Source organism: Lates calcarifer, linkage group LG2 (assembly GCF_001640805.2).
Source record: "Lates calcarifer isolate ASB-BC8 linkage group LG2, TLL_Latcal_v3, whole genome shotgun sequence".
NCBI classification, from domain to species: Eukaryota; Metazoa; Chordata; class Actinopteri; family Centropomidae; genus Lates; species Lates calcarifer.
Genome location: NC_066834.1, coordinates 11,852,952 through 11,877,130, shown reverse-complemented (window position 1 = coordinate 11,877,130; position 24,179 = coordinate 11,852,952). Strand labels below are relative to the sequence as shown.

The 24,179-nt window shown below is 39.3% G+C and overlaps 2 protein-coding genes across 2 annotated transcripts; one reads left to right on the top strand and one right to left on the bottom strand.

The window, feature by feature from the left end:
* Positions 1–117: 117 nt before the first annotated feature.
* Positions 118–10,959, bottom strand: LOC108887771 (very-long-chain (3R)-3-hydroxyacyl-CoA dehydratase). The gene is made up of 11 exons (XM_018683303.2): positions 10,719–10,959; positions 9,085–9,130; positions 8,858–8,931; positions 7,819–7,983; positions 7,263–7,314; positions 7,022–7,132; positions 5,773–5,900; positions 4,377–4,489; positions 4,182–4,288; positions 3,956–4,087; positions 118–2,759 (listed from the first exon to the last, which is right to left on the bottom strand). The coding sequence occupies exons 1-11, from the start codon at positions 10,797–10,799 to the stop codon at positions 2,683–2,685; spliced, it is 1,086 nt and encodes a 361-aa protein (XP_018538819.2). The 5' UTR covers positions 10,800–10,959; the 3' UTR covers positions 118–2,682.
* Positions 10,960–11,155: 196 nt separating this feature from the next.
* Positions 11,156–19,218, top strand: slc22a18 (solute carrier family 22 member 18). The gene is made up of 10 exons (XM_018683301.2): positions 11,156–11,730; positions 12,246–12,343; positions 12,507–12,652; positions 12,857–12,989; positions 13,515–13,627; positions 16,636–16,746; positions 17,139–17,239; positions 17,341–17,442; positions 18,177–18,297; positions 18,589–19,218. The coding sequence occupies exons 1-10, from the start codon at positions 11,593–11,595 to the stop codon at positions 18,774–18,776; spliced, it is 1,251 nt and encodes a 416-aa protein (XP_018538817.1). The 5' UTR covers positions 11,156–11,592; the 3' UTR covers positions 18,777–19,218.
* The last annotated feature ends 4,961 nt before the right edge of the window (positions 19,219–24,179 follow it).

Sequence of the window (24,179 nt, the reverse complement as noted above, 5' to 3'; positions counted from 1 at the left end):
TGTCCAGTGTTTGAAATCTCCATCTCCACTGTAAAACTATTGAGCACAAAACACCATAACAAACAAACAAACCAACAGGGACAGTGATCATAGAAAAAATACACCCCACCTCCAAAATAGGAACTCTGATGTTTATTATTTGTTTGTCGGGAAACCATAACTGTGACTTATAACCAAACGAGTTAATGAGTGTCTCTGTGTCAGGCTGTGTGTCCACTACACATCCTCCCAAAGAGACACACTTACAAAGATTAACAGGAAATAAATTACAAGCAACAACTGCAGAACACACAAATAAACATAAACAACTAAAGTAAAGGCTCAGTGGTGAACAGATTGGTAATGACAAAAGAAAAAAAAAATCAAGCCACTCAGATTTTGAATTCATGCCCAGACTGTGGTTAAAATAATGAGAACATGGTGTAGACTGTTCATATGGACATTAAACAATCCTGAAATATTTTTTCCAATAGTACAGAACTGATGACTCACAAATCTGTCTGACGATTCATATCTTGGTACGTACCAAGTAAAATTCACTCATTACTAGACAAGACACTGTAGAGTCATTATGTCCGTACTGTTTGTCAGAAAACTGCTCTTTTCAAAACAACTTGGTGTACACTGTTAAGTGAGAAGAGCATCTACAAATTCTTCTCATTGTACGGTAAATTTTAATTTGTAGTAACAAAAATGAAACAGGCTTTGTGAGTATTGCTTTCCAACCCTGGCTCTCAACCACGGTGGCATGCATTGCTGTCTTTCATACTACCACCAGGGAGCACCAAACTACATTTTAAAATTCTAGTGGTTTCTTTCAAGCGTTTGTCTGCACTCTTCACCCGTCTTTGCACTTTCTCCTTTTCTACTATGTATTCTTTCAGCACAAAAGTACACAAACAAAACATCCTAGGTAAAAGTGTAAACAGAGTTAACAAATCAAGACCTGTGAATTGTGATGTTTCTACAGCTCCACTAGCATTAAAGAGGTCCTTAACCCCCCGCTCAGTATCTTGCTGTTGTTTGCCTTTCGTCATTTGGTGTCTCACCTTGCTACGGTTATGTACAGGTGTATTGCAGGACCATGTGACATCACTGTTGGGTGAGGTCACAGGTGCCAATAAATCCCATTTCTGACCTTGTCCTTTAGTGATGCTCGCTGCTTTACAGCCTGGTGTTAAATTTCTCTTTAAATCTCCCTCTGTCATGAAGCATCACAGACCAATTTCACATCACAGGATTTTAAGGTATGTACTTCATTAGGTCACAGTTTATATCTCATCAACTTCAGCCCTGTTCCTCTCGCAGCTTTAAACAAGAACAGAGTTTTGCCGGAAAAAAAACAAAATTAGGTCATGAGGTATAAGTATGTATTGGCCTTTATGAAGGGTTGTGAAAAAAAGCTAAAATATTTCACACTACATTAATTTGCATGGCTTTGTAAATATTCAAAACAGTGAATGACTGACACCTTCATCCGAGGCTCAGTGTTAGGAATGCACTTCTGAAACCAACAAACATCTAAATTTTAAAATGAAGTATTAATAAATAATAAAATAAAGTAATTTTAAAAAGTTAATATTTCAGAGCTGCTGTGCTTTCATGCAAAACCATCTGAAATAATTTCTATGTCAATACAAGAACTATTAACAGAAGTTTTTCAGGTTATTAACTTGAGTAAAATGTGCATCACTCCCATCTGCTTTATCAAGAATCTATAAGTTAAAAATTAACTTGTTGAGACTTTTTTTTTGAGACCCAGCAAAAAAAAAAAGGTATAAAAGGAGATAACCATATGAATTTGCTTGTCTCTTGTATTAAGATGCTCCAGAAAACTCAAGCATCCTTGAACACATGCAACAGAGGCACTATCAAAACTGTATTGGCTGCCACAAACAAGCAACAAAAACATAAAGGTGATGATATGTTGACTTTAGCAGAATAAATGTAAAAACAAAATTAAAAAAATAAATACATAGCACCATAAAAAGATTGTAAATATCCGTTTTGAAGGAAACAATATTCTTTTTTAAACAACAAGGACATGATTTTCTAAATAATGAACAAATTAAGCAATGGTGACAAACCTGTTGTAATCATTTTGTCCATAGAACAGCTCCTAAATGGTTCTTCTACCCAACATGTACTATGACTTTTGTTTTTTCAATGATAAACTATCCACATTTTCATGAATACATAATGCAAAGGGTTTGTTGAAAATATCAACATTGTGGGAAACACTTCTCTTGCATCCCCAACAAGGAAATCAACATAGAAAAACAGAATATGTGTGCAACCCTAGAGACTTCAGACAGAAGTCCATATTTATCAAGACAATTTTGATAAATATTGACATTTTTAAGAGAATAAACATGTTAACAACTTATACCCACAGTAGCACTGGATCAACCTCTACAGTGTTTTCAGGTGACGTTTGTTCAACAGTGAGTTGTCACGCTGGTACAGTAGGATTTACAGGATTTGGTCTGCAGAAGGTTAACAGTTCACCCAGTGGAAGGAAAAAAAAGTGAGCAGTACCCCACCAGTAGGTCAGTGTGATCGTGTGTGTGTGTGTGTGTGTGTGAGTGTGTGTGGAGAAGATGAGAAAAGGCAATAAGAGGAAAAGAAAACAGCTGTTTTATCTTTAAAAGGATGGTAGTTCAGGGAGTGTGTGTGTGTCAGTTAGTGGACTTTCCTTTTCCTCGAGCGGTATCGTCTCCTCCTCTGCTTGTACAGGTGTCGGAAATTGATGAAGAGTCCTAGAGAAGAGACGGAACCTTTGTCATTATTTAGTTCATAATGTTAATTAATGTGATAATAATGATAATTGTAATCTCTGCATTTCCAGATATATTTACCCAGGATAATGAAAATCCAAAGAAATCACTGCTACCACAAATACAGCTCCAAAAACAGTCACATTTTACTATTTGTTACTGGATGATTTGAAACCGATTAGTAGAGAAATAGTTATTTGATTTATTGATTAGCTGAAGACAACAGTGAGCAAATATTTTGATAATCAATTAATTATTTCAGTCAATTTCAGTCAAAATAGTGAAAAAAATCAAATATTTGCAGATTTCTTTTAAAAGAGAAGCTTTCTTAAACATCAACTATAACCAAAATGTATTTGATAACCATCCTTTTCTGTAAGAAAAACTGAACAGAAGTTGAATTAATATGCTAATATCTGAAAAAAGGAAAGCTATGACAAACTTGCTCAATGAACTGAATCTTACTGAAGCAACACTAACTATTTTACCTTGAAAGAACAGCTTCAGAATCATTTTGATAGTGCATTAATTTGAATGGAGAATGATGCCTTAGTCATTGCCTGTTCTTGCTTTACGTGACTTTGGTGAGCAGGTACGATCTGCCACTGAGTGACAGTCAGCACCTCAAACTGCTAGAATCAGGCACAGCAAGTTAAATAAGCTAAAAAGAGTGACAGCACTTCTTGCTCCAGAAGCTGTGGATCATGGGTAATATTCACTGTTTGGCTGTGTTTCAATTCAGTGAGTGGAGCTACACAGTCAGAGCTCCAGTCAAGAGATTGACAAGCTTTGTTTTCTGTACATGGAAACTGCTTAACACCTCAGACTCTGAGCCCAACAGAATTAATTACCACTCATGGCTGCAGAGATTGATGCTACTCAGCAAAGTTACATGTTGCTTCAATGATCATGTGAAAGTCAGTTGAATGGACAGATAAACTGATCATTGTTTTAATGTAAAGTTCCTCCTTATTAACTAATCTTTATGTACCTGGGGAATCGGACTGTAAGCTCCTGACTGGAACAAAGTGCTGCCCAAAATGATTTAATCAGCTTCCTAACTGACCTATTACACTAACAAGCAACACTGTGTATTTCAATTTGTTTTGGTTGGATATCTTTAAGGAAGCATGGCGGGTGAATCAGAGTGGATGGTGCTATGTCAGTGGATGTCTCACCCAGAAACATGATGACCAGGTAGAGCTGCAGAGTGTAGGAGAAGCTCAAAGAGTGTCCCAGCACCGCGGGAAGGGGGAGGCTGAACAGACGGGTCTCATCAAAGATGGGCAGGGACTGGATCACAGCCACCGCTGGGAGCGTGCAAAGAACACCATATTGTCAGCAACAACTAACAATGACTGCAACCCACTTTCCTTTATGCCATTTTATCACCTCGTCACCAACCTTCAGCTACAACCCCCAGCGGGTACAGAGGGATCCAGAGGCTGTATCTCAGCCACGTTAACAGCTTCCAGTCCGTGCCGATGCAGGCCAGCATGTAGAAAGGGTACCTGGTGTTAAGAGACAGAAGCTTCGATGTTACAGCAGGTGACAAAACAAAGTTCACCAGAGAGAATAAGGAAGGTGATCTGAGCTGACCTGAAGATCTCAATGGTGCTCCACAGGTAGAAGACGAAGAAGACGACAGGTTTGTTCTGCATCTCCTCCAGGCTGCCGAAGATAACAAACAGAATGACATTCCTCCCTGTGACCTGCAAGACCACACGGTGGAATAAAAGGAGATCTCAGATTAGCCTCACTGTGAAATAACACATACAAACACTTGATTTTTCAGGTTTAGTGCAAAACCTCAGTGGAGGAAATATTCCACACTTGTGAGGCAACCTTTGGAAAAAGATCACCAGCTACGGTATCTCCTCCCTGATGTCACATTATCTCTGTAGTTTTGTTGTAGGCTCTGCTGAAGCTGACGTGCACCACCTCAGAAACACATTAACATGCATGGTGGCCACAGCCATACCTGAAAACTGATTTACCATTACTCTTCTTGAACATCATTGGACTTTGATGGGTAAAATCAGTGCTGTTCTCCTATTAGGAAGTGTGATTGGTCAGTTTAAGCTGCTTGTGTTTTCTCCTAGATGTTTGATAGTGAAGACAACATTAAGCCAATTGAGAAAAAGTATGAGTGAACATGAGTACCAGACATTAAACAGACTTTGCTCTGCCAGCTCCATAGTAGAGAGTCTGTGTAATGTCCGACTGAGTAATTAGAAAATTCACAGTGAGCAAGTGGAGGTAACATTTCTATCCTGCATGTTCTACCCTGTCTCCCCACACCTAAACCAAACAGAATATTTCCAGTGGGCTTCAAGTCTCCTGTTGTGTGCTGCATGTGTGAAAAAAACAATGAGAGAATGTCAAGACCAGATTCTCCAGACATTTTCCAGAGTTTATATGTGAAAATGGCTAAAGTGAGTGAAGACTGTGATGGGTATATACTAAATGCACAACATGACCTGATAATGTACAACACACCCATCTAGTGCTGCTGTGGTGCTTTGAAACTACAACTCTACACCACAGGCAGCTGCTGTAATGTATTCAAATTAACACCTAAAACCACATACCAAACTTCTTCATAGCCACATATGATTCACTTTCCACTATATGACGACAAGCTTCTGCATTCTTGTAGAATCACTTATATATATTTTGTCTGGGGCTGTTTATCAAAGCCTTAGCTACTGTAGGTCCTTTAGTTCCAGTTATAGTGGTCGACCTCTCTAGTGCTTTTGTGGCTAAAAGGGAGCAAATCCCTGCAGACAGATTACAAACTCTGGTGGAGAACCAGAAACTCTGAAGATTGGAGGCTGTTATAGCAGCAAATTAATGATATTGATTAATCATATTGTATATATGATTTTCTTTTAAATGTACTTTGGATGACCTCAGTGTTTAGGTGTTGCTTTATTTTTCGTCTTCAACACTTAAGAGCTTGGAGTAAGAGAAGTGACCGTCTCCCCTATATTACCTGTATCATAGCAGGAAAAAATCCAGTCTTCACCAGACCCAACAGGGGATTAATGACCTCGAGCACAGCCATCATCTGACAGAAATACATCATATCAGCTGTGGTGTGGAAGGTATCATAGAACGAATCTGTTTGGGGGCAAGAGAGAGAAACAAATAGACATAATTAAAAAGCACACTGCATGGGCCACTATCCATAATCCTCATCATTTGCAAAACAAATCCCTGCTGTGTAGTGGTGTTCCTGTTTCTATTCAAATCAAGCTCATCAGTGAATAGCTCCTCACAAACAAAAACACAGACCTCTCTCTCTCTCGCTCACTCAGTGTTTTCTGGGCCTCCTGTTTGTTTTGTGTTACTGCACCATGCAGCTAATTATGTTTGTGTCTTTTCTGTTTTTGTGTTCCATAAGCACTCACCCAAAAACTGTGGTTCAGTAATTAATTTTTTTGTTTGTCCATAACATTCAAAAGCTATTAAGGAGTACAATTGTTTTAGTTTTAATCCCCATTTTTATCTTTATTCAGTAGTCTGCTACAGCAGTCTCTATAGTCTGCCAATTCTGCTTTTACTCAACTGTTTCACACCGAGTGTCTTTGTTTTCACTTATACCTCGATTTGTGTGATGTATTAAACAAAGCACAAGAGCGAAGTAACTGACAAAAGGGCGACTAAATATAAACTGGTTTCATGTCTCTGCAAGCCATTTAAAAAAAAAATTAACTGTGTGTGCCATGATAGGAGCTGGTTGAAAGGTGGGAAATCAATCCTAAAAGTATGTTTTTTGAAAGTGGTCGACCATAATGTTAAGCAGGCAACCCTAAAACACACAAAGTCATAGTTATGATCCTTTAAAAATTGTTCTAAAGACATAAGTCTAAATGCAACTATGAATGGAGGAATCTCTGTCTGTCGTGTCAGTTTCTCAAACACTGCTCATCTGCTTGACTTCAAGCTTGGCGGGTATTGCTGAGGACCTGGGAAGGTGCAGTGTCAGAAAACTTCAGACATCGCTTTTCTACATGTAACCTGACATGAAGAAAAAGGTAGAACTATACAATGAAGGCAGTGCAACACACAGACAATTTTCAGCGGGCACATTCCAGGATGACTTGTCCAGGGTGTACCCAGCCTCTTGTTCAATGTCAGCTGGGATTGGCTCTAACCCCCTCACGACCCTCAAAGGATGACCGGTACAGGATCGATGGATGGTTTTAAGAAAAGCAGAAGCCTGATGCATTTTTACAAACCTTGACCAAGAATGAAGAGTCGAACAGTCATGTTGACAAAGATCCAGGAGAATCCAAGGAACTGCACAAGGTTGTACATGAACAGGTAGCCTTTCTTCAGACCAAGGTAGGCTGAGGAAACAGAGGAAAATAACTATAATCAACTAATGCTAAAAGATAAATTATATCCATTCATTCATTTACAAAATTAGGAACATCTATGAGAGGGTTTTTTGCAGGTTAAGAGCTCGGTGTGACTCACGGTCTTTACGAACTCTCGACTCCACACTTATCTTGCTTATCTTCTCCTCCTCCTGAAAGAAATCACACCATCAAAAAGCTGCCACTCAGGTTCTACATTAAGACAGACATCTTCAAATGCTTTGATTTCTCTGAATTAATGAGTGAGTGAATGAATTATGATCTGTCACATCCTTCATTTGCTTGGTGCTTTAAAAGTAATAGGGGGGAACATTTACAAACAAAAACAAAATTCTAAATTCAAAAATATATAAATAAAACACTTTATACAACACCTGCCCTAAGTTGAGCTTTGCCAGATCACAATCAGTGGTGCAAAGTTAGGCTAAGCATGAGGGGAAACTGAGGCTAAAAAAGGCTTCACCCAGGCATCAACTATGCTGTGACTATAATACTCCCATAAAACCTGTTTGCACACAGAAAGACTCTATTTTGTTGTTATTTACATTTCAGACTCACACATGATTTACAGATCAGTCAAAAACCTCTTCTGAAAGCCAACATCTTACTCTCCCTTCAAAGGGGACTTTTCATTTATGTGATTTTCAAGTTCCTACCTTCGCCTGAAGTTCCATCTCAGCATCTGACTCGTCCAACCAGCGGTCGAAGTCAGGAGCCAGAAACAGAGGCTTCTTCTCCTGCAGTGTCAGCCGGTCCCACCAGCGCTCCTCCTGCTTCTTGATCTTGATGTCCACCTGACGCTGGGTGGACTTGTGTTCAATCTGGAGTCCGCCATGATTGATGGAAGCACACACAGTGTTAGGAAATAATATGAGATTTCTTAACTGAAACACACATAAGACAATGAAATAATGTAAGTAGCTGTAAACCCTGACTCATACTGTAAGTACATTTTATTCGCTACAGACAGTGAGTAACTTTGAATGGTGAAAAGACACATAATTTATTTATTGAACATGACCAGACATTACAGGTGTTGTCTTAAGTCACTAGACTAAGCCTTAAATTTGGTTAATTGCATCTAAATCTATTTTAGTTGAAGGGTGGAATAAAAATCTGCTGCTCTTTGTCAACCAAATAAATCCACTGACAGTAATAACTAAAAACCCCAGGCCATGGTGTACCAGTTAATCAAGCCTCACTTCAGCTGGTAGTTGTTTTTCAATCAGCGTTGCCATTTCTAGCTGGTACTCCAGCTCAATCAGCAGTATGACAAATTGTCATGCAGTCGCTCACATATTCCATTTATGATAAAACTTTGGAATTTTCATCTGAGCAGCAAGAGAACATCATATGCCTGTATTAGTAGAATATTTTAAAACTAGACAGGAATCTGGTAGGTTCATTTTTAGTTAAATGCCATTATTTTGTTTTCAGTATTTAATCAGAGGAGAAGTCCGAGGTTGTGAGGTGACCACACATACATCTCCACCTCTGCAGGGTCTTACATTTACACCCATCATATAATTGATACCACTATAAAAAGTCTTTGTAAAATCACAATAAAGATAATAGTGGACAATTACAACAACACATGTTAATATCAGAAAGTGTAAGATGATAAATTGAGTCAATAACTGTTTTTTACAGTTATTGTTCTGTTGTTTTACTGATATATAAGTAAAAGATCAATACCTCAGGTCTGACAGGTTCCAGGAATTCCAAATTGAACTTGTATTCATTATCTCCTTTGGCTCCGTGGCCCTGTGCTGTGGAGTAATGTTAAGATTACAGTTTTATATTATAATAATATTAGACTCTATGTTGTGCTGTCATGACAGACCTCAGAAACAATGCAAACGTTCCTGGGAGTCGGTGGGATATCTTTGAAATAACATGGATGTACAAACTTAAACACCAACCTCTGAACTGAAGTGTGTTGTTTTCCTGAAGTCTGATGTCAAGGTTCTGAAAAACACAGAGATATTCAACACAACCAGCCTGAAACTGACGCATACAATGGGTGTAATATGAAGTAGAAATTAAAGTCTAGTGATTTTCTGTATTTTTCTTACTGTCAGTGAATTCCAGAAAAAGATTAACAATGATCAACAATGTGTTATTTTGACTTTCAATATGTTTTGACCTCCCCGAGACCTTAATTTTGTATATTTTAGAATATAGAATAGTGTATTTGTTAGGGTCTATTTTCAGGGCTCTGGTGAGTATTTCCAGCAGCAGGAAAGTGCGTGTGTGTTCATGGTAATGAAGGAACATGTTACCCAGTGTAATACTGTGACTCACTGATGTGTTTTAACTGTTTTAGAGGCTGTCATATGGTGTTAATGAATTGTACTGCATTATACTGAGAGAACTTTCTTAGTCCGTCCTCATTGATTTAAATGTGTATCAGTATGTGTATCATGACAGATGCTCCTCTATCTGCCTCTTCTGTTTGTTATCCATCCCCTCGGAGGCTAAACAAGATCCACAACTACCATTAAACATCATGCATCTTTTATAAGACATTTGTCCAACAGATGCAGGATGAGGACAGAGAAGTCTGACCCTGAAGAGGAGAAGATCCTGTATTTCAAGTTACTAATGCAAATACTAATAGAAAGTAAATAGGAAGCTCAGTGTTGAGGTGAAGACAAACCTTGGCCAAAACTCAAATAATTCTTAATACAAATTTTACAAAAATCTTTCACTTAAGTACTAATACCTGGATGTAAAAGTTTTCCATTACAAGAAAAAGTAAGCCCAATTCATTTAAAATCTTACTTAATTAAAAGTATATATGTATTATAATCTAAGAGTACAGAGGGAAAACAGTAATACTGATGAATCAACACACAAAAGCAATATATCTAGGTTTAACTAGATTCAATAGTTCAGTCCAGTGGTCCTTCACAAATTTCTATTAATACTTCATACTTCTCTCTAATCTTTGATTTTTACGGGAGCATTGGGTAATTTGGCTTCTTTGGGTTTCACTTAAATGAAAAGTAACTCATAGACATCCGAGGCACCATTGTTGTTAACTAAGGAGTGCATCTACAAAACAAAGCGGTCAAATTATGGCTGTGTAACTCAAAAATCATTAAGACGGGTAGTATTGTTTTGCAGTGTTAATTTAGACAACAAACTCCTATTTGTGATATTCAAAAAGCGTTAGCATTAGTTACATGACCTCGACGACAGACAATAAACGACTATAAATGCCCCTTAAATTGTGTTATTTATGCTGCAATAAACACAAATATAAACGTTTCCTAACACGGGACAAATATATATTAATTTCTTTTCTTTTGGCCTCATTCACAAATGAACATTAGAGGTTAATTTAGCAACATTTTCAAAGTAGCCACACCAGTACTAAGCTAACAGTTAGGCTAGCTGAATCCGCTGCACACCACAGAGGAGAAAACATTAGCAAACATTATACCCCACAGTATTAGCATTTAAATACGTTATTTAAGTCGTAAACAGACAAGTCCGAGTAAGTTGAGGCTCAAAGCAGCAGTCGGTAGCTGGAGGTTGTGGACTGTCCTACCTTGGCATCGCTCAGTTCCACCCGGAGGTAAATCTCTCCGTGACGCTGAGCCCAGTAAACATGAGGAGTCAGGATCTGCATGGTCACTCCGTCTGTATCCCACACCTACATGCCAAAATATTGGGAGATTTTACACCAACTGATAAAACGAAGATCTCACCAGACGCTCCGCCGACCGCCCCACACGGCAGAGTGGCTATCGTACTAGATGATGGAGCACACTTCCGGGAGGAGGTCGCTCACGGACTTCAAAATAAGAATCATAAAGTGCAGCTTCAAAATAAAATTTTTTTCAGTTTGTAAATTATGATAATGTAATAGCCCAGTAAGAACTACTTCATGACTTTACTTTTGTGTATCTTTCTGGTATTATATTCCAAACGTTTACATTTTTTTCTCGTTTTTTAAACGAGGGAGGACTCATAAACAGCTTCAAAGTACGACGTCAGAAGGAGCACATGAACGCATCGCTGTAGAAAACTTCCACATTCCCGGTGACAGGATTTAACACTGATGTTCGCGCCGCTCGTTTTTACGGTGTTTCCTACAAAAAGTTGGACTCACAGGTCACAGGACATGTCCGACTGTCCCGGTGAACGATGATTAGACCAAACACGGTTTCCCCGTTGTGGATATTATTTCTCGTAACTAGCTAACGTTAACATCTATACCTCGGTAACGCCTCCCTGTCGCCTCTGTGCTCCAAAGTACAACCGACGTTAGGTTTGCTGCTGGATTATGTAAAAGTTCACCAGGTTAAAGGGTGTTTTACCGGGCAGGTGACACCTCTGTGATTTTACTTTACTTTATGTTACACGGTGTGGTTACATTAACGTTACAGTAGGCTATAGGTGTGTTTTCTACAAGCGTCGAAATGCGTGGAAAAGGTGAAATTACCATAGAAACCTCCGGAGCGGCAGACCGGACAAAAAGGATGAAAATTATTCACGTCGTTTACCTCATCGCTGCTTTGGATATAACATGGATGTTTTTACAGTTTTCTGTAACCCCTGTGAGTATATTGTGTCTGTTACGTCAAGACAGGAAGCCGACATTTCCGTGACCGCCGTGAATGTGAAAACACTGGAGCAAGCATATAATGGGAAAGCGAATTAATGTATTGTTGTAAATGTAGTTATTGACTGTTGTCGTTATTTATGTCAGGAGTGACAGATGGTCTGCAGCATTTATTACAAATGCAAGACTGATCATATGTATTCTATATGACTCACTATAAGTAGTTACCTGTGTTATATATTACATAAATCCTCAACAGCACCTCCCAGATCCGTCACTGTATAATGTAAAAATGTGCCTGAATACATTGGTGGGACGTACATTTACACAAGTATTGTACTCAAAAGCATATCTGACCACCTTGAACTTTACTTGAGAATTTTCTTCTCATGCCATTTTATACTTATATTTCATTAAATGATTGATTGGTGGATGCATTAAACAATGATAACACAATCCATATGATTATGCGTATTTTAATGTCTAGATTTTCTTTGTGTCTCTATTTAGTATTTGGCAAAGAAACTTGGCTTCGACACTTTGTGGTTTGGTTATTTGCAAACCACGGTGGGCATCATTCAGCTGGTTGGGGGTCCTATGTTTGGAAGGTAAGAACAAGGCAATGTTGACAACACAATCAAAATTCTGATATGTGCTTTTACAGACATGCACAGAGATTGCTCCTCGTGTATTTCACAGGCCAACTTAACTGACCTGCAGTGTTTCTGTGCCGCAGAAAACTTAGTTGTTGGGTTTTGTTTTTGTCTGCAGGTTTGGAGATCTCTTCGGAGCACGAGCAGCCTTGTCTCTGGCTTGTGCTGCAACTGTTATTTTCTTTGTGCTGCTGGCAATAGCAAACCATCCTGCCATGCTTTTCATCCATAAAATCCCCACAATCTTCATGCATGTCATGCCTGGTGAGCACCAGTCACTAACATTTTAACTACATACTAAGACCAAACAACTTTAAAACAACTTTGCAGTTGCGATCCTAGATGCTCCGTCACCTTTGCTGTAGTTTGTATGTGTAGAAATCTGCACCTTCCTGGTAGATGATGAATAATCATTTTGTCTGGATGTAGTTTCACAGTTTAATTTTTTCATCCATCTCCTGTGTGCAGCGTCTCAGATGGTTGTTGCAGACCTCTCAGAACCTGAAAAAAGAGCAGATGCTTTATCCAAACTGGGTCTGTGTTTTGGCATTGGTATGATAGCTGGCTCCACATTGGGTGGCCATCTTAACACACGCTATGGGTGAGTGTCACTTTAGGTGTGTTTGTGTTTGGTTGTGGAGAATGAGTCTAGACTGAGTAATGTGCTGTAGAGGGGATGGGTGAGGTTATATCAGGTGTTCGGGGTGTTGAAAGTTGTGTTTAAATCATTGCTACAAGCAGAGAGAGAGTAAAACACAGAAAAATACCTGGATTAAGAAATTCAAATGTGCCTTACTTTGTATGTTATGTAATCCATAAGTCAACAGAGCATTGTAGCATCTTTCAGCTCATTGTTTTGGTAAAGACAATGAAACATTTAAGGGCTCAAGACCAAGATGTTTCCATCAGGACTCAGTGCAGACCAAAGCAGAGCTAAAATTAACTCTAAACTTACATTCATCAAATGGCCTCAAACACGACTCTAAATGAATTCAAATGTTGCTCCATCTCTGCTGGGTGTGTAAATAAACAACTGTTTCCTAACACGTTCAAGATAATATCTCAATGTTGAGTTTACAGTTTGTTCCCAAATGTTCTAAAGCTGCTTTTACTTTGTATTTCCCAGGGAGACATTTACTGCATGTTTTGGTGCTGTGGGCAGTTTCTTCAGTTTGCTACTGGTTTTAAAGTTTATCCCAAAAACTACTAAAACTCAAGCTTCAAGAACCAACAGAGAAAGTAAGACACACTTCCATCCGCTGTACCTCATGTTCTCAGCTGTTTGAGAATTAGTATAAAATCTTGACATTCACACTTATGGCACACAGGAATTAGGAAGTAGAGATAAGCCAGTGTGGCTTTCCCTGTTTAGATTCAACTGAAATCACATTTAGTTAGACATTCAGGAATATCATTTTCACTCTTTTGATTTCTGCTGTTTTTTGTCAAAGAAGAAAGTAAGACATGTGATTTATGGCAGAATACTCTCTGATTCCAGTCTGAAGACAGTCAGGTTTAGCTCTATGAAAGTGTGATATCTATTTTTGGAAATCTTTCATAGACTAAAGGATTAATTGATTATTTGAAAAAGTGATCAGCTGATTAGTCATTGATGAAGATAATTGTTAGTTGCAGCCCTGATCTTTTGTGTTGATAATTCACCAGGGAGAGTTTCATGCAAATCCATTTATGAGAAAAATGAAAGGGACTTGTACTTCTGAAAACAGGGGCACCAAAAATACAAGAAGAATAGAATGTAGCTGTAGAATTAGTATTGGAATTTGTTTCACTGCGTCACATTCCATTAGAATGTTATGACTTCATAATAAGGTGATGAGATACATTTCATATCTAAGTGAGACCTACAGTTCGAATGCAGAAATCAGCAGAAAAGATGGAGATCTTAAAAAAAGTGACATTTGACAATGATGACAAACATCAGCATAAGGCTGGTCCCATGTCAGCCTATCATCATTATGTCCTGTCGTCAGTCCTTCCTGATGCTGAGCGGGAATTCGTCCACATGCAGAAGAAAAACCAGACCCTTGAGAAGGAAAATGAGCTCCTCAAGAAGAAAGTGGAGTTTTTGACGACTGATGCTGAACTGTTTAAGGCGGAGCGGCAAAGAATCCACCAGGTGATCAAAAGCAGAGACCACCTGAGGAACCAGCTGATGCACAGTAAAAATGAATTGTCAGTGTTGGGTAAGAAGATCAGGATCCAGAACACGGACCTGAAGAGGAGGTGCAAGCAGAATGAGGTCCTCAAGGAGGACATAGAGTCATTGAAGAAGGAGCTGCAGTCAGTGAAGCAGGGCACTGTAAAACAGAAGGCAGGGCAGCAAAACCTGAAGGAACAACTAGAGCAGGTGATCAAAGAGAAAGATGGCCTGAGTGAGAAGTGGCTACAAGCACAAAATGAATGCTCTGAGCTGCGTGACAAAATGACCATCCAGCAATCAAGCCTGAACATGAAGGATGGTCAGTGCAAAGAACAAGTAAAGCAAATCCAACTCCTCAAGCTGGAAAATTTGAAACTTGAGAAGGAGAGAGGTATCATACAGAGCGATGCCGAGGACCAGAGGCGGGAGCTCCGAAAGTGTGAGGAAAAGCTCCACACACAGAGGGAGAAGCTCAAAGAGAGCAAATGTTGTCGTGCTGCTGAGCAAAAGTTGGGGAAAAAAATAATAATTGTTCAACAAAGACCTCAGATTTTCAGAAAACCCCGCCAAGAGGTGCCTCTCCAGAAGATTGAGTCCTTACAGAAAGAGCTGCTCATCCAGACTGAAGACCTGAGGAAAACGCAGAAGCAGTGTGAAGAGCTGAAGCAGAATCTCACACAGGTAGCAGTGCAGCTGCTGCAGTGCCAGGCAACTGTCAGAGACCAAAAAGAAAAGCTCAAGGCAATAACAGCAGAGAGGAACATGTACAGAAGTGAGACTAAAAAACTGGGCAAAGAGTTAGCAGACATCAACAAGGTGCACCGCGCTGAACAACAGCAGAACAGAGTGGCCAAGAGGACAAAAAAAGTCCAGCTGTCCTCTGGAGACAAATCAAGCCAGTCCCACCTCTCACCTGTCTCCTCAAAGGTCCAGATGAAGACTGAGGACAAATTAAAGCAGTCTCGTCCCCCAGAAGTGTCCAGTGAGGTCCAAGTGCAGTCCGATTTAAGGATTGTAGGAACAAAAATTTAATTGTGGACCTTTCCAGCCATCTGAGGAGGGGAGATCTCACTCTGATGTACCTCTCCACAGGGTTTATTGAAATAGTTTTGCAAAACTGTGAAAATAAATTAAAACTTGACATGATACTGATCTGATTCACTTATGTGATTCAATTATGTTTATTGGGTCACTGCATTACATTGGTTATTAATCTGGGGTGGGGGGTGGAAGGTTGCCTTTAATTGATTTCGATGGTAGAGATAGACAGGAAATACAGGGAAAAAGAGCAGGGGAATTACATGCAGAAAAGGGTGCGGTCGAACCAGGGACATACGGTATCAGGTTACCCCAGGTTGTTTTGATGGCATATTCATTCTTTACAGGTTACATAAATTGAGGGGGACTTTTGTCATAGATTCTTATCAGTTAATCCTCATTCACCCTAGCCTGGATATATCGTCATCTTCCTGTGTCAGAACCAGAAATATTGCAACAGAATAATGGCTGCAAAAATAAGTCAGCTTACTGAAACAATTTGTAAGTTGACGTGAAAAATGCTAACTGTTTTTAGCAGCTGTTTTTAGCAACCCAAAAGGGTTTCGATCAGGTGGACACCTCAGTCACTGGTAATTGTTTAGGGCAAAATAAACCCCCCATCTTAACGGAAAAACTGCAAAAACTGCAAACATATACATGATGTCAGATGTAATAACGAAATGAGACATGAATTCAGTGCTTATCAGGCTACGTCAGTTCTCATCGCTTCAACACATTTTCATTCACATTTTCATTTTTGGCTCACTGTGAAGATATTGAAACTGCAGTGTCATTGTTCTTTAGCATAGTTAGAGTAATACTTTGACATTTTGGGAAATACACTCGTTTTCTTATTACCCCCTGACAGTCAGATGAGGAGCTTTATCACCTTCATATCTGGAAACTTTATATGATTTTACATGAGCTACACTTCTGCCTGTGTGCCTTTCACATTCACAAATTTCTTTCTTTTGGAGATGATGTAATCTGGCAGGTATTGTTGGTGTGATTTATTCTTTCTCCTTGACCTTTCTCCTTCTGGATCCAGATGACAACAAAAGCAAGTCAGTATTCAACGTGGGAGAGATTACAAGACTGATGAAGTTTCCAGGTGTGACTCCAACTTTTGTTGTGAAGATAGTTGCAGGCTTGCCATCAGGTGAGAGTCACTTACAGTGAATGTTTTCCTCACAAATTTGTCTACATATTCAACAAACTGTGTCTATATCTATTCCTGCAATGCAACAGGTTACATTGATGTTGTTTGAATGACAATTTTTTCCACCAGTGCTTGGAGGCCACTTGTGTACATCTGACCTGAAAATGTAAATTGAAAGTAATAAATACACAATGGTCTATTTGGAGACGGTTCACTAGGTTCTGTAAAGATGAATTTAAACATGTTTGGGTATTTATTGCAAGCAGTAAAAATGAATGAATTAACTTGTATCAGAGAGAAGGTAAGGTAAAGCCGAAGTTTGATTTACAGTAGAAGTGACGCATCCAAAGTCAACTTGAAAAATGCCAGGTCTTGCTCCTCTCTTTCCAAAGGCATTTTTCAGGTGATGTTTTCCATCATTGCTTTGGAATTCTTCAAGCTGGAACCTGAGCAGAACGGCTATCTGATGGCTTATTTTGGCATAGCCCAAATGGTAAGTGTCGTTCAAAATAAAATAAAGACAAGTTCATTCTAATTTGTGACATGCTGCAGCTCATGATGGAATCAGGCTGTAAAACTGAGATGTCTGCTCAGGTCATCCAGGGAGGAGTGATCGGTCGACTCACAACAAGATACTCTGAGAGCTCGCTGCTGCTTCTGTCCATTGGAGTTTCCTCTCTGGTGGGACTGGCTCAGGTACACACAAAAACACACTTAGAAATGGTAATGTACTGGGCTGGACCAGTTTCCAGGATATCTAAAAACAGCTTTGCTTCATTTTGGTGAAAAAAGTATTCTTAACCTGTACACAGCTTTCTTTTTCCTTGTTTTAAAACTAAACTCTACTCTTCAATAAGAGCTCTGTTACATTTATTGTGATTATATATTTTACTGTTTCTATGTGATTGCTTTTAGTTTAGCTTTTAATTATACTGGGATATTTGCATTTGCATTGTATTATTACTATTTTTACCCTAAATGATTTGAGTGATTCTTCAACTGTCAGTATGTTAAAAGCTGCAGCTCTGTGTTCAGATTAGAGAGGGGGTGAGCTGTATTTTAATTAGCTGACGGACATAAATTTCCTTTTATCAAGTAACAAGACTAAACTCTGGGATGTTTAAACAGGTGCAATGTTTATCATGTTCAACTAAGTTTTGTGTGTTAGCATGCTAACATTTGCTAAATAGTTGCACTAATTGAGTGAAGTCAGGAGATCACCAACGGTCTCAAGCTTCATCCTCTGGGAACCATGAATGTCTGTATAAATGTTTATGATAATCAATCCTAAAGTGACCAGCATTTGTCATTTTTAGTAAATTGTTAATTAATTTTAATTTCAAATACTGTATTTTTCCAAGGATGAAAATAATCCATAGTTTGACCCCCTGGTTAGATACTTTTATTTTGACATTTGTTTCTTTCTGCAGGCTTACATGCAGAATGTGTTCCACTTCTGCCTCACCGTCCCCCCAATGATGTTTTCTCTCAGTGTGTTTAATGTCATCACTGACAGCATGCTCACCAAGAGTGTACCGTCCTCTGATACAGGTGAGGTCATCCTGCACATCACAGAATTAAAAATATTGATGGAGATGTTAATAAAAAGAGCCATTAATTTTGCAAAGCAGCATTTTGATCACACAGCATCTCATTACAGCTGAACGAGGGAAAATGCAACTGTAAGCAAAAAGAACTTGAGAAACAAAGGCTCAGATCAAATCAGATAGTGAAAATTACACAAATAAGGCCAGAAACATATTTAAATAAAATTTCAAAATACAGATTATTAAGTTGTTTTAATCTAATGATTTATTGAACCTACTCTGCTCTTATACACAGGCACAATGCTGGGGCTGTGTGCATCTGTTCAATCTCTGCTTCGCACGGTTGGTCCAACTTTTGGCGGCTTCCTGTATGTGAACTATGGCATTTCTTCTATAGGTCTAATCCAGTTTGTTGTAAATATTGCTGTGTTTTTTTATCTGCTGCAGCGTCAGCTCAAGAAGACAGCCGAGCAAAAAGAATGAAATCGTTTAGTTTTTGAAAAGCTGTATTTTTTCATCTCCAAATTGTCCAAAACCTAACAGAGGAGATGAAAATCAATATTTGATTTTAGGAACAATCGTCTCTACAGTTGCACAAACTCAAAACACTGCTGCAGACATGATGTGATAAGGTCAAGTCTGTGGTCGAGGGACAGGACCAAACCACTAGATGGCAGCAAATCTCCCATTTCACCTGATGATAGTTTTATTTTCCAGGTTTCATTCATTTCATTCACTGACACATAAGAGGAACCGTTTTAAATCAGTTTGCTGATATTGAGATTTGTTATATTTCATAAAAAAGATTAAATAGTGGACCAATCAATCATTTATAATTGAACATAGTTCTATCAATGATTTTTCATTTGTAATGAAAGTTTATTTTCTTATGTGCCATTGTTTTTCATTAAACCTTTAAAAGTGATTTTATTTTTGTTAATTCATTTAAAGGCAATTTTCCTAACTCTCATTTGCACTGAGCAGGTGCAGTGAGTCACTTGAGGCATCATGTGCTGGTCTAAATGCACTTTCATAGGATTAAATAGTCAAACTATAAATATAATGTATATTATAATAATATTATCAGAACATTAAAGTGACTTCAGTACAGTGACAGCAGTGTAGCCCCACAAAAAGCCAAACTGATTGAGGAGTCTTAACTTTATATAGAATCAGACTGGAATTTAGAAGAGATTCTTATCTGCTCTAGTGTGTGTGTGTGTGTGTGTGTGTGTGTGTGTGTGTGTGTGTGTGTGTGTGTTTATCCCTGTGCGGGGACAGCAGCTGAAAGACAGTATAGATAAAAATGCAATAAAACTAAAATACAATAAGAGCAGCAATGAGCAAACAACTGTACAACTCAACACCTGTGGAAAACACCAGTACATGTACAAATACTGTGCTCAAGTACATTTTTATTGTACTTCCACTTTAATTGAATATTTCCATCTTCTGCTACTTTATACCTCTGCTCCACTATACTTCAGGGAGAAGTAGCATACTCCACTACATTTATCTAACAACTTAATTCACCTAATTGTCACTTTTCAGTAAGATGAGATTGAGTGTTATAAGCTTTTAAAATACAACACAAGAAATCAGTGATACTCAACATTAATGGTTTGTGTAAATCAGTGTCAGGTTGTGGCTCCTTGTCAGTAGTTACAAACTTCTCAGATGTTTTCCTTTAAATGAATGTTCAAGAACCAAGGAGGGAAATTTGTTCAATATTTCACAAAAAGCAAAGACAAGGGAAAAATCCAAACAATGAATCCTGTGACCTTTTGGAGGGAGCCCGACCCCTAGGTTAGGAACCACTGGACCAGACTCGCACCAGTAAAATGCTGCTTACACGCTAATGCGGAACAATCTATTGACAGGTCCACAGATCTAAGTAATTTTTTTCAATAATATACATGTACTTTTACTTCTATAGGATTTTAAAGGCGGAACTTTTACATATAACTTTTAGACTGTTGTGTTGACACATTTACAACAATAAGTATAACAGTATAATAAGTCTGGGCAAATATTAAATCACTAGTGCAGAAAAACAAGTGACGTACTGTGAGGAGGATAATAAATCCCTTAGTATTAGTCACAGTCTCAGTTGTTCTCTGTCATATTTATTTACAGTTTTCTGCTACCTCAGTTGCCAAGCTGCAACATGTTGAAATGATGTCACAAAATCTGAAGCAGGTGTTTTCATTGTTCCCATAACATACTCTGTTTTTGAAATATGACATCCAGCAATCCCAGATAAATGTGATCTTATTTTATCAGCAGGGGGTCAGCAGAGTTAAATGGTTCTAATGAACCCGGCCACACCTTCAACAGATGTCACTGGGGTGGTTTCTCTAGCAGTTTTTATTGGGCAAAATATCTGACGCTACTGGCCACACAAACAGGAGGATGTGACATTCAGATTAGATTTTAAACTGCAACAAGTAAAGGTGATGTTTTCAAAAAAGACCATGCGAAAAGAAACAATTTTGACCTTTTGACACTTTGAAGCAACTTTGATAGACTTTTGTTAAAATAAAGGTGTTGCTAATGAACTAAAATTATTTTACTATCAAACTCAGGATGTAAAGGCAGAGACATTATGTCAAATATGATTTCATTTTCATGACATGAAGGAAGGAGGAATTTAAAATTCAGTAAATATGACCAATAGACATTAGTAGCCTTAGCTAAAATTGCATTTCATTGGCATTTAAGCAAACAGATTCCAAAATCATGAACTCAATTGTAGAGTAGAATGAAAGTTGTAAAGTTCCCAAAGGACGGTGGTTCAGGGAAAAAGTAGTAAAAAAAAAAAAAAAGACATATATTTTTTCTGCATTGCTTTCAAATATTAATTTAAATCCAAAATCTAAAACAGTCAATTGAGCATACTGTATTGGAAGAGTATATTTGGCTCAGCTGGCAGGGTGTCACAGCCTGTTTACGCAGACTGCACCTTTAATGTGATCAGTCGCCTCAGTGGCAATCCCATCATCTGAGCCTGATCCCACACCTCGCTCATTACTCGCTGTAGTCTGACAAATGTGTTCTTCACAAACACATATTTTCTGCACAGTAGTTCACGTCCGTGCAGCTCCACTGACTTTTTACACACACACAAAAAAAGGCACTTCCTCTTGAATCCTCTTCTGTCTTCCTACTTTACTTGCAGAAACTCAAAAGGACTGTAGATGGATCTAAAGGGTGTCACTCTATCTGTGGACCCAGGGGGGCGGCCGTGACCACTGGAGGGGGTGCCTTGTTACACTTGGCCCTTTGAGTCAGGGGGAACCGGGACAATGGTGTTGTTAACACTCCTGACGGGGACCTTTGGGTCCTCTGAAAGTTTAATGTGACTCTGCGAGCGACCTGCGCTCACTGAGGTCAGAGATGAGCGCGGCCCGGCGGCAGTCCAAGGTTGCCTTGTGTCGGCACATTGGAAACTAAACGCCAAGCGCGGGGGGGCATCGGGTCCTGGCCTTGTTTTGTCCCCTGTGGCATGGATAATGAGGCATCTGTCTCCACCTGCCGCATGGAGAGATGAGGCTCACTGTCTCACTTAAAAAGAGCACAGGTTACCTATCTGATTTGTCCAAGGCAGGCCAGGGACATGATCTGAAGCAGAGGAGCCCTCAGTTTAAATGTTTTATACCGCGGCTTCCTTATTTGTTTCTGTGCCGCACCACACAGAGCTTCTTATCACACTCACTTTGCTCAGTGTCATGTTAGCTGCATCTAGATGATTGGAATCAATCAAACATGAGTCAGTTGTAATTACTCTTCCCTAAGAAAGAGTAACATTGTGTATTGAGCGTGAATATTAAGCACTTTATTATAAACCACAGATTGCAGCACACACACAAAGCTGATTCTTGCTCAGAAATAATACAAGCCTAAGGTGCATGTGACAGCAGCTCAACATGGCCTCATAGCTCACCAACCCCCCATCATCCTGTCCAGTGGACCTGGTGGAGCTCATGGAGTTGGCCCACAGGAATGAAAAGTGATCTTAGGGAGGTTTTGTCTTGCTGTAATCAGACAGCGACATCATCAATCATGAGAGGGGGAATTACAGCAGGCTACAATGGGAGATAAGATAATGAGTGGGGCCACGGCGACCTGGTGAGGGACAGCTCGAGTTCCCATCCTGATTACATGGCAGAGGCCTGACTGGCTGCAAAACCTGTTGAGGATGCTTGTTGCACAAATCGCAAGATGAACACAAAATGTTTTTGTCCAGCTGAAGCATAATGAATGTGAAGAACTACAAGCAGGTGAAATAGGTTCTACTGCAGCACACGATCGTCAAGCTTTTAAACCTGGTTTATTAACCAGACTGATATCAAATGATCAAGTAGTGTAGTAGTGCAGGTGTAGTAGCACTATTCTACCATCAAATACAGCTGGAAGCATCCCACAACATCAGAGGGTGGGATGGAATAAAAACTGCATTAAATGTCATTAATATTGAAAGGGTTAATCCTCTGGGGAACATCAATGTGCTCAGAAATTTTTATGGTAATTTCCCTTTTCATATTTTTTGTGTACAAGTAGAAATCATGGTGTGATGGTAGCCCTGGAGGAAAGTCAACAAGGTAACCAAAAACAGTCCTCTGGAGACCATTATATTTTAAGGAAATCATTAGTGTTCAAGTTCCCCTTGTTAGGTGCCAAAATGTTGGTCATTGAGTATTGCTGTGGCATTTTTTGCCTGTTTATTAGATAGTAGCCAGAACTGAGGTGACAAGAAATGTTGAGTCTGTACAACAGCGGTGTGGCAACAGCAGTAGCTTTACTCCTCTGCTATCAGTGATTACACCAGATGCATTCAGGGACAGTACATCAGTGCTGTCTGTCGAAGTTTCATAGCTTTCCAAATCTGACAATGACATCCACTTCCTGCAGTGATTGATCCAGTGAGCAGAGGTGAGAACGTAGACTGGATTTGAACTTGACTCTGTTTCTGCCACTTTTCATTTGTACAGCTGAGAGCAACACTATGAGTGCCACTATGAGGAAATGATTATGCTGATGATTTTCACTATTTTCTGAGGTTTTCCATTAACTGATAATGAAAATAATTGTTAGATGCAGCCTTTGTTTTTTTGAGCATTGTCATGTCTTACTTTGGACGACAACTTTGGACCAAACAATTGCCTAACTAATCAACATCACCATCTACATGCCAATATCCCTCAACAGATACCAAATGTACAGTGATTAGTTACTGACGTACCATTCACTGTGTTCACTATACACATCACTCCTCTGCAGGTGAATATCACGTGTGTGTGTTATATCACCAGGCATCTTAAGAGCCAAGCCGCCCCCTCCTCTGTGTCTGTTCCGTGATGAAGCGTGCCCGGCCTTGTGTCTGCAACTCTGAGCCCTATGACGCCCGGTCTGACCAGCACGCTGGTCCACACTCTCACTCCCTGACATGTGCCTCTGTTCACTAATCCTCCACTGACGCCTCTCTGCAGCATCACACTCGACAACAGAACATTGACAACATCCACTGTGCTGACCCCGGGGCAACCAGCTCTGGCAGCATCAGACGGGACCTTCCCTTTTCCCCCATGTAGATGGCCATATTAGTGTTCTATACAATGCAGCTAATACAGAGGAGCTGCTGTACGTTAGCAGATTATTTTATAAGAAACCAGGGAACACAGAGGAGAGCTCTTTACAATGTCTGCTACTGCACGGGAATCAATTGTTTTCCTCAGGATTTGGACAGTTGGAGATTTGAATGTTGGAAACTAATATGCTTCAAAAGAGAGGATGTGGATATCATTTTAATTATGGCTGAGCCGATTAGATAACAATGTGATGCATTAGTAAAAGGCGGGAAAAAGGGTGCCAGGCGTGGCATCTGTT